This window comes from Nanorana parkeri, unplaced genomic scaffold, assembly GCF_000935625.1.
Source record: "Nanorana parkeri isolate BGI_ZX_2015 unplaced genomic scaffold, ASM93562v1 scaffold26, whole genome shotgun sequence".
Taxonomy (NCBI): Eukaryota; Metazoa; Chordata; class Amphibia; order Anura; family Dicroglossidae; genus Nanorana; species Nanorana parkeri.
Window position 1 is genome coordinate 639,337 of NW_017306294.1, and position 10,308 is coordinate 649,644.

Consider the following 10,308-nt stretch of genomic DNA (forward strand, 5'->3'; position numbering starts at 1 on the left):
TGGATATATTTTATCTTATATATAGATGTATATTACCTTAGTCCAAAAAAAAGCAGGAGAGATGCAGCAAGTCTGAATTTGTTCATCGAATAGAAGACCTTTTCTTCTGAGAGCATCACCCATGTGTGATTCACTCCAGGGTTTTACCAGAGATTGGTGCTGCCATTCCTGAATTCACCTGGAATGCCACCTGCTGATGTAGTCTAGTAATGCATCCATTTTGTTTGGGTACATTGGCACTTTGACTGGTATTTCTTGTTAGACCTTGATTCACTGAGTGATGTCATCAACAAAGAGACGAGGTTCCAGCTGTTTAGAAGGCTTCGGAAAGGCATATTTGTCAAATATCGAGTCTTATTAAAAATCCTCTGAAAGGCTGATTCTTGAAGTCCGTGTTCCACTTTAAATCCTTGTGTTGCCCAGCAGTATGAAACCTTGCTCAGCTCCTCTTCTTCTGTTTTGTAGTTTGAATATGTCTCCCAGCACCTGGTGTTTGCGAACTGCATCCCTCTGATCCTGAAATTCTTCAACCAGAACATCATGTCCTACATCTGTGCCAAGAACAGGTGGGAACAGCGTTTTTTACCTAGATCTCATTTAACGACATAAATAACTTACATTCTGAGCTGAAACACAATTTGCCTCTCCAAGCGAGGCTGTTCAGTCTATCATCTTTTTATGTATATTCTGCAAATTGAATACAACATTTTAAAACAGAATATAGTTCTGTAAGAAGAGAAAAACGAAGTGCTGTTTTTTTAAAGCAGTGAATATGACATTCACCAAGCATTCACTGCATGCAAATTGACCTATTATGTGTTCAATTACAGTGATGCTTCAACTGCTGTCACATTTACTGCTGTATAAATATTTATCCACATGTCTGAAAACATCTGTGGCTTTTACCAGTAGCATCTTCATATCATCTCATACGAACTGCTCAGCTACATTTTAAGAGTTAAAGGGTTAATAATGTGTCTACTGAGCATCAAAAAAGATAACTAATGCAGCTACCTCATCTACGGTAAGCACTCAGATATACCCTATTAAAGGAATTTGTAAACCCAAAGGAAAAAAATTATTATATTACAGTTTAACAATAACATAATATTTTTATATTTTTTTCCTTTGGGTTTAGATATCCTTAACCAGTTGACATCCGCGGTGTTAAACCCCCTTCCCATCCAGGCCATTTTTCAGTATTCAGCGCTGCGGTACTTTAACTGACATTTATTCCGTCATGCAGCGCTGTACTGAAATGAATTTTATACCCTTTTTTGGGGACAGATAGAGCTTTCTTTTGGTGGTATTTATTCACCACTGGGGGTTTTATTTTTTTACTATATTAAGGAAAAATTACCGAAATTTAAAAAAAAAAACAGTTTCCCCTATATTAAATGATAAAACATTTATTATTACCCAATTTTTTGGTAAAATATAAAAGATGGGGTCACGTCGGGTAAAAAGACACTAAACATGTCAAGCCTTAAAATTGCGTGCGCGCGCGAAACCTCAAAAAACGATAATACCCAAAATTGGCCATAGGCGACGCTTTAAAAGCTGTTACCGCTCATCAGTTTAGTGTTATCAGTGATTGATGGCCCTAAAATGATTGCTCTCACTGCGACGTTCGCGGCGATATGTAACATGTGTAGCGCAATTGTAATTTTTGCGCGCTGGGGCACCGGACGCGTATTTACGTTTATAGGCGCGTAAACGTGGGGGTGGGGGAGTTAAACATTTTGGGGGGGTTTTTTCCCCTTTTTTTATATGTGGCTTTTATTTTATTTTATTTTTTTATGTGTTACTTTTCTTTTTTTTAATTTATATTTTTTTTTTTGCACTTATTGTTATTGCTATTATATAGGGGGATAACAACCCCCTATATAATAGCAAAGGCACACTGACAGGTCCTCTTTATGGAGATATTAGGGGTCTCTAGGACCCCTAATATCACCTATGGACCCCGAAAGAAGCTGATAAAGCAGAGATGTGCCGCGAACGAGCACATATAGGCGATCGGCGGGCTATGGACCCGCCGATCGCCTATATGTGAAACACCCGGTAACGGGTGTGTGCATTTAGCGGGTCTTTTCTGTCCGTGCGTGCCCGCCAGGGGGCGCGCGCGAGCAGAAAAAAATTGCCGTCTGGAGACGGCAACCCGCAGATGCTGCAGTGCCGTCCGTCCGTTTTTTTACTACGGGCGGACGGCAAGAGGTTAAATTGAGTATAGCTCATTTTTATTTGTTAGCATTCAATGAAACAAATGCTTTAGCCCTTCCTCTTAATGAGTATGAGTAACATTAAGGGGTTCTTCCCCTAAAACACTAGCTGTTTAACTGCATGCACACACCTAAATCTGGAGATATATCCTCCACTGATAGAGAAACTATACAGGCTGTACCAAAGAGCCTGATGTACAGCTGACCACTTCCTTTCTTCTGAAGAAAGCATTATTCCTCTAAACATATTACCAGGGTATAAAAAGTGGGGGTGCCACTGCTGATAGTAGGGTCCAATATGGTATTTTATTTATAAAGATCAATACAATAAAACAGCCAACTTATTTCAGGGGCCCACAGTATCCCCCTTCATCAGCTGATGGATTGCTTTGTGAGTTGGTTCCTTTCAAATGTTTGCACTCAGGAAAACAATGATACATTATAATAGTTAGGAGTGGGATTCACATTCCTTCTGCTGAAATCCCAATCTTCCATTGCTGCTAACTATTGTTATGCATCATTCTTTCTTCAAGTTCAAACATTAGAAAGGAAACAAGTCACAAAGTATCAGGAGGGGGATATTGTGGACCCCTGAAATGCATTGGTTGTTTTATTCTATTGATCTTTATAAAATAAATACCATATTGTTCTCTACTAACAGCAGGGGTGCACCTGGTTTTTTTTATATTTGGTTCCACTTGAGACCCCGTATTCTGCTGCCCCTTCAAAAACTTTTGACACTATAAGTAAGAGAATTATTGACAAATCTAGCATCTCACTCACAAATCTCCTTTATCTTACCAGTGGTCCTTGAGAAATACTGTATAGCCAAATTCCATTTCTCTTCTGCCACCCTCATCCTTACCTCTTCATTACTCTTCTTCTTACTGCATCTGTGCCTTTGTGTTTGTAGTATGTGCATCTCTGTCTATTGGGATACCCAGCAGTGCTAGGATTATTATAACTCTGAAAGCATCACTGTTTAGACTCGCATATTACAATAAAGCAACGAAAAAGACAATACTGGCGCCCCCGGTTTGCAGAACAGTCCGGCGGTAAAGTTCGTTAGTACACCATAGAGGCAGCTCCCACCGGTCAAAAAAGACCATCGATCTGGGAAACAAAAGCAAAACAGAGCGCCTCCATAGTGTAAAAGGTTTATTTATTAGTACAACACGCAACTGAAATTGTACTTACACGAAAGCCAGTGGTTGCAAGCATAAAAGAAACGATGAAATATAAAATCTCCAGCAGGGGAAGTCTGAAGGGATCACCAAATCAGTGTCCTCTGCTCCCGTGAGTTTAAAATGGTCTACGCGTTTCAGGGGCACGCCCCCTTCATCAGAACCTGAGGTTCTTTTATGCTTGCAACCACTGGCTTTCGTGTAAGTACAATTTCAGTTGCGTGTTGTACTAATAAAGAAACCTTTTACACTATGGAGGCGCTCTGTTTCACTTTTGTTTCCCATTACAATAAAGGGTGTATTTATAAATCTTCCTGGGCGAATGCCATTCACTTGGCATCCCTGCCACTAGATGGACTAGATGGAACTAGTGACCTTTCAGCCAGCATATTTACCCAGTCTGATGGGTGGAAGATTTATAAATAGTCCTTTAAATATCTTTGTAATGCGAGGAAATTATAAAGTGTATCCAAACCCAATTATTATTTTTATTTGGTGTGTGTGTGTTTTAAGTTTTGAATAGAACAGAGTATGGTTAAATTTAAATATGTCTTATTTATATTTTATATTTCCACCCTGTCTTATTTATATTTCTTCCTTTTCTCAGTATCGCTCTCCTTGACTTTCCATCATGTGTGGTCCACGAGTTGCCAGAGCTGACGGCTGAAAGCCTGGTAAGAAACCTGGAGATTCCAGTAGTAGTTATTTCATCAGAATTTCTTATTTTCTGGGTATTTGAGGTATAATCTGAACAGTAATCTGTAATGACTGACAGATTCTGTATTGCTTATGAAGAGATACGAGAGACTGACATTTGTTAACTGTTCTGTGGGGAGAAATGAATGATCATTGATGTATGTTAGAAAGTTTCCACTACTTTTTGGCACTTGTTTTTTGTTGTGAACTATCCCCTATAACAATTGTCATTGACATTGCTCAGCTAAGTCACTTGACATGTAGGAAATGGGCAATGTATTGCATGACATGGCCATATACCATACCTTGGTTGGTGATTGTGCCATGTACACTGCAGGTGATTATAATTAAAAAAAACAAAAACATTTATTGTACATTTCACAGTAAATTCACTGGAGACATGAAATGATGCGAACCCTTTAAGCTATTTGCATGCAGGACTTGGCTTTCCTTTTACCTAGAATGTAATGTTAACTTAGTCCTTTTTTTATGGCCTCTCCTGATCATTATCTGTGTGCTCTGCTGTTTACAACGGTTAATAATTGTGCACTTCTGTGTCAGGACGATAACATTTGCATTCCTTTGCTGTTTTATGTCTAAAAATATGTTCTTCTAATATTATTTGAACTCCGAACTTCTATCATTACCGATGTAACATTCTGCTTTTTAACTGGAGAACAAAACAGCTGCATTATGCTGACATCTAGTGGTCAGTATGGTGTACTGCAGTCGCCCTGTTTTTGTGTTGGACAGATCTTCTAGGGAAACTACTATTGCCAAATTTCTTCCCTCACTCCAATGCTATTGCCACTTATATACTGTCATTCATATATACCTGCCAATAACCTGACTAATTCCATAGACACATGACAGAGGGTGAAAGAGGAAGAATTTATACAACTGTAAATATTTATCGCTTATGTTTGTTAGCAGGTTTATGAGCAGGTATTGAGCTTCAGATACAAAATATTTGAGTAAAATAGTTGACTGTATTATGAGTGTGTTTAGTTTATGGATGTTTGGGTCAAGTATTGCCAACATGTTTGCAGCACAGTACAAAGTGAGGTAACATGATTGTACAAATGACATGCAAACCTGCACACATACATTTGACAATAGAAACGGGAGCCCTGTCCAAAGGCGCTTCCATTATAAAAGCAGTGGTGGGAGATACCACATACAAGAGGTTTGGTTGTAGTAGATTTGTTAGCAGATAAGTGTGGATCAAGGTTATATACACTTTCCAAACAATTTTGAGTCTGCACATGTTTGGATAGTAATGGGAGCTACCATTGCTCATTTGTTTTGAAGATGCAATGTTTAGGAGCGCAAGTTCCAACTTTCCTACGTTGTGAGTCTATAACAAGCATGCATCCAGTGAAGTTTCAGGACACCTTGAATAACATGCTTGTTGTGGGTCGGTAACTTGCTAAATTTTGATTTGTGGATAAGGATGGCAACCTTAAAGCATGGAGAAACAAGTCAACAATGGCCGCTTCCATATTTACATTCGGATAGATTCCACTAAAGACTCGGAGGGTTGGTGATTGACTTATAGCACATAGAATATATTTCCAAAGGATAAAGCAGGAGAAGAGTAGTCCTGGAGGCATGTGACCTGCAAAAAGAAAAGGTTGCGGTCATGGAGCAAAGGTTCCATGTAAGTATATATAAAAACTGAAGAAGGAGATACAGGCAAGCAGTATATTGGTAACGAACGTAGTTTTCAAACTGGAATTCTGAATTGTATCTTGTTGATGGAACCAGGAAAAGGCATATGAGCATGACCGGCTGTATTCATAGTAGATTGTATGGTACAGTGGAAGGCAATAAAACATGAGTGTTATTAGTGTACCTGTGAGCAATATGAGAGTGCAAGGTCAAACATTATCTCTTAGTAAAATTCCAATCTCCCTAGTGCCTCACGCTACCAAGTGATATGCCAGGCAAGTTGATCACTTTTTTCATGCTAAGATTTAGCCGTTTTTCCCATATAGAGAAGAGTTCAGTTGATATATTTGAGTGTCATTTCCAAGCAAATAATATTGAAATCTAAAGGAGGGAATTGGCTAACAAGGTTTATAGATTAGAAAAGAAGTGTTCCTGGAATAAATGTCCTGAAAGGCAAAGCATAATCTTCACCTGTTCCGACCAGTGGTTGCCAGACAGTTGTCTACACACACTCGCCAGCCTATCCTGACATCCTCTAGCCCATGGCCTAACAATAGCCATAGCAGCCCACGTGGCTGCTATGTGGCCTGGGGTAGAAGGGGCCCCAATAAGGAGGGTGATCAGGAAAACTAAACTGAGGTTTCCAGTATAGAAGGGTTGAAGTCAGACCTCAGGATGGTCTAGTTGCAGATCCCCCTCTATAGCATTTGCTTATCTACAGACTGAAAGTAACCTCATATGCCTAATGCAGTCACAAATCTCAGAAGTTCATCTCGGTTAAAACCTTATAGGAGGGCTGAGGTTTGTAGATCTACAGAAACGTTTCATGAAGCTAGAGTTTAAAGATGCTTGTATTGGGGTTAAAGAATAAGTGTGTGCAAAAGCATTAAAGTGAGTTAAATCTTAAAAAGGCATGCAAGCACCTTAACTATTAAAGGAGAACTATGAAACGAGTGAAAATCACTCATCCTCATAGTTCTAGCCGACCTGTGACAATGAAACTGTCACAGGTCGGCTCGATACCGTCGCTCGCTCACTTCTCGATCCTTTCCCTGCAGAGAGCAGTGACTGTCACTCACGGCTCCCTGCAGGGATTCCCCCCACCCCTGTCCGATCCTCCAGCGCTGACTGGCGGAACGGACAGGGGAGGGGGCGGGTACAGCCTCTAGATAGGCAGAGCTTGTAGTCCATCACAGATGTGAGTTTGGAGCAGTGGTTCCTTTACAACACACACAGGAACCATGGGGAACAAAAGTAGTCACCCTCCAGAAAGAAGGACAGTGTCAGCACCAATTCAGAGATGATTTGAGGATCTACAGCCGAGTGATACACAAATAAAATACATCTTTCTTAATAGTTAGGGTACTTGAATGCATTTTTAAGGTGTAACTCCTGAGTTTAGTGTCACTTTAAGAAGAGGTCAGGAGCAGGTTTTATAATGCTGCAGTTTCTAATTTTGGATAGAACTAGATATTTCTGAATCGAGCTGAAATCTTGTAGTAAATCTCTCATCATTCTCTCTGCTCCTGTTCTTTTACTGCCTTGGTGTGCAACAGAATTGATAAATCTTCCTAACATTGTGTAACGGTAAGGTCTGCAGTAGATGGATAAGGTTGGGTTTTTATTCTAATATTACATGGACTGTGTGACAATCTTATTGTAATATGCTTTCAGGAGTCGGGAGACAATAACCAGTTCTGTTGGAGGAATCTTTTCTCCTGCATCAACTTGCTGAGGCTCCTTAACAAGCTCACCAAGTGGAAACATTCCCGGACCATGGTGAGTGTCCGACCAAAAGACTAATATACTGCTGAGCATTCATATGGTGGACCTCTGGCTTCTTACTTATAGACTTTTCAATTATTTCAAATGATTGTGCAGATACTATTAATGCACAAATCCTGCTGATGAACACTGAGCAATGGAATACCTGTTAAGTGTATCTATCTGCATGTGGAAATAAATGATTCCGCATATCATCCATTTGGATGTTTGGTGTGATTTGTTCCTCGGTCGTAGGGGTAGGTTTGTCCATTTGAAGATGACCATACACACACTTACCAGCATGTCTGGAAATATTCCTATTGCTTGGTGCAATTTCTATACTCCGTGTAAAAACAACCCAGTTTCCCAACAATACTGGAATTTTGTCTGCTCTGTATCTTCCACCTCGGGATTGTAGCTAAATGAAGAGATACGAGCTTTAAAGTGTATCTAAAGCCAATGTTTTTTCAGCTGTGGAAAATGTAGTGAGTACGTAGAACCTATGTCAGATTGTTTTTTCCGTCTATGTGCCATTGTCCTAGGTCCCAAAAATACAATGGGAAGTGAGAGGAAATCTCTGTAAAGTGGAGGGAAATCCCCTCCTGGACAGATCTCACTGGTGCTGGTGTCTCCATTGGAAGATTTTCCATAGCCTTTTGGTTTAGTGACAATTTAAATTTCTCAACGCTGTCTGTCTCTGTGACCAATACGGACAGTGAATCTCCGTAGTGGGGACACAGGCCACAATGAATTCTTGACAGAGGTTCTTACCCTCCCATACTGTATTGGCTTTAGATACAACTTATTGTGCAGAGTTATTTTCCCATTTACTGTATTTTAAAGTGTAATAACATATGATGTTACTTTTGTTTACAGATGCTGGTGGTGTTTAAGTCGGCTCCCATCTTAAAACGAGCACTAAAGGTTAAACAGGCCATGATGCAGTTATATGTGCTGAGGCTGCTGAAGCTCCAGACTAAGTACCTGGGCAGACAGTGGAGAAAGAGTAACATGAAAACTATGTCTGCTATCTACCAAATGGTGCGGCATAGAATGAATGATGACTGGGCCTATGGCAATGGTGAGTTATTACCCATAATATATTACCCATTCACCTCTGTGAATTACTTAAACATTATGAATTATTACGGAGTATAAATGTACACATTACTGCAGTTGCTTATTAGAAGTTAACAAGGGTTTTCTGTATTTCTATAAAATCACAAGACTGCAGGTCAAGTGTTTTGTACAGGTCATGGGACAAACTCCTCCATAGTAGGGGGTATAAATCGTTCTTCCTCTACCACCCGTGTACAATACCTGTCACCCCCACTCCACCTTTGCTTCCATTCTGACCTTTGCCTTCCCTGGTGTATCTAGAACTTTCTGCCAGCCCCTACCTCAACAAGCCAGTGGGCATCAAACAGCTCCTATAAGCCAGTCAATATTTATCGTTGTGCTGAATGCACTGAATGCCTGGCTTCTGATCGGTATCTGGCAGTAGTGAAATATAAGCTCTGGAGTAGCACTGTAATGTGAACTGGCTCCACAGTAAATAATCAGTGCAGCTTCCTGCCATAACCTCATCCCTTACTCCAAAAATGTGATTGGTGAAATGATATTTGTAAACGGATATCTTTTTTTTTTAGCAGTGTTTTAGTTGCGCATATGTAATTTTTTTTGTAGATATCGATGCCAGACCTTGGGACTTCCAGGCAGAGGAGTGCACATTACGAGGAAACATAGAGAGCTTCAACAGCCGAAGATATGAAAAGAACCCGAACTGGGAGTTTGCTCCTGTAGACAACTGTCTGCAGAGTGTGGTGGGCCAGAGAATTGAACTCCCAGAGGATTTCCATTACACCTATGAGCTGTGGCTGGAAAGAGAGGTGTTCTCCAAGCCAATCCAGTGGGAGGAACTGCTGCAGTATTCCTGACTACCAATCCCAGCCATTTAGCCACTTTTGGTGCTATCCTGATGCACTCTGTGCTACGAGTTATACCAGTAACTTGAAGGCACATGGTCACTTCCATTTTGGATTTTAAAGACATCTCTTTTCTCTGCTCTGGGTCTAGCTTGAAAAAATGATCATAATGGATGCTTTGGAAGCATGTGATTTTCTATTTGCACTGATGCAGAGTGTCTGATTAATGTCCATGTTGTGTGTTAGTGGGAGCACATCTGTTTGATGACATGGATCCCGTCCAAAGGCTCCCATTATCTGCTGCCTCCATTCAAGTGCCTAGCCTTAAGATGATGTTATACTAGTCAGAGAATTCGTTCTGACATTGGTTTTATAGCAGCACATCTGGTAGATAAACGTGTCTTTGATGTCTGCTTTCCACATGGAGTATATAAAGAAACTCTAGAAATGTGAAGTTTTACTTTAATAAAAAAGTGATTTGAAAGCCTTTTTTATGTTTTTTTTTTTACTTTTCTTGGACAACCCAACTTGTAGCACACATTAAAGAAAAGGCTTCTGTCATTTGGACGTGAAGGGAGTGTGAAGAGAACAACTAGAAAATGAATAACAAATAGAAAGTGACCCTAAATGGGCTGTTCAAAATAATGTACCAATATAAAATACATATGTGTACATGAAACGCATGATGACCAGCTATGACAAACTAGTGTAACGGATAAGCCTGCAGTTTCTGACAATTCCAGAACGGTGAAGTTTCTGCTACCACATATTCATTTGTTTAAAAACGCCCAAAGCAGGATTTTATGTACAATAGTAGGTAAACAGAGCTGCCTGTCAATGGCCACC

The 10,308-nt window shown here is 40.0% G+C and overlaps 1 protein-coding gene across 2 annotated transcripts in view; it reads left to right on the top strand.

Moving 5' to 3' along the window:
- STRIP2 (striatin interacting protein 2) overlaps window positions 1-9,509 on the top strand; it is a 32,038-nt gene extending 22,529 nt beyond the window's left edge. For both annotated transcript variants that reach the window (XM_018565807.1, XM_018565800.1), the window contains exons 17-21: window positions 466-566; window positions 4,014-4,080; window positions 7,448-7,552; window positions 8,414-8,618; window positions 9,224-9,509. In XM_018565807.1, coding sequence (XP_018421309.1) covers window positions 466-566; window positions 4,014-4,080; window positions 7,448-7,552; window positions 8,414-8,618; window positions 9,224-9,474 — 729 coding nt within the window. In that variant the 3' untranslated portion in view covers window positions 9,475-9,509. The remainder of the gene's footprint in view (window positions 1-465; window positions 567-4,013; window positions 4,081-7,447; window positions 7,553-8,413; window positions 8,619-9,223) is intronic.
- The last annotated feature ends 799 nt before the right edge of the window (window positions 9,510-10,308 follow it).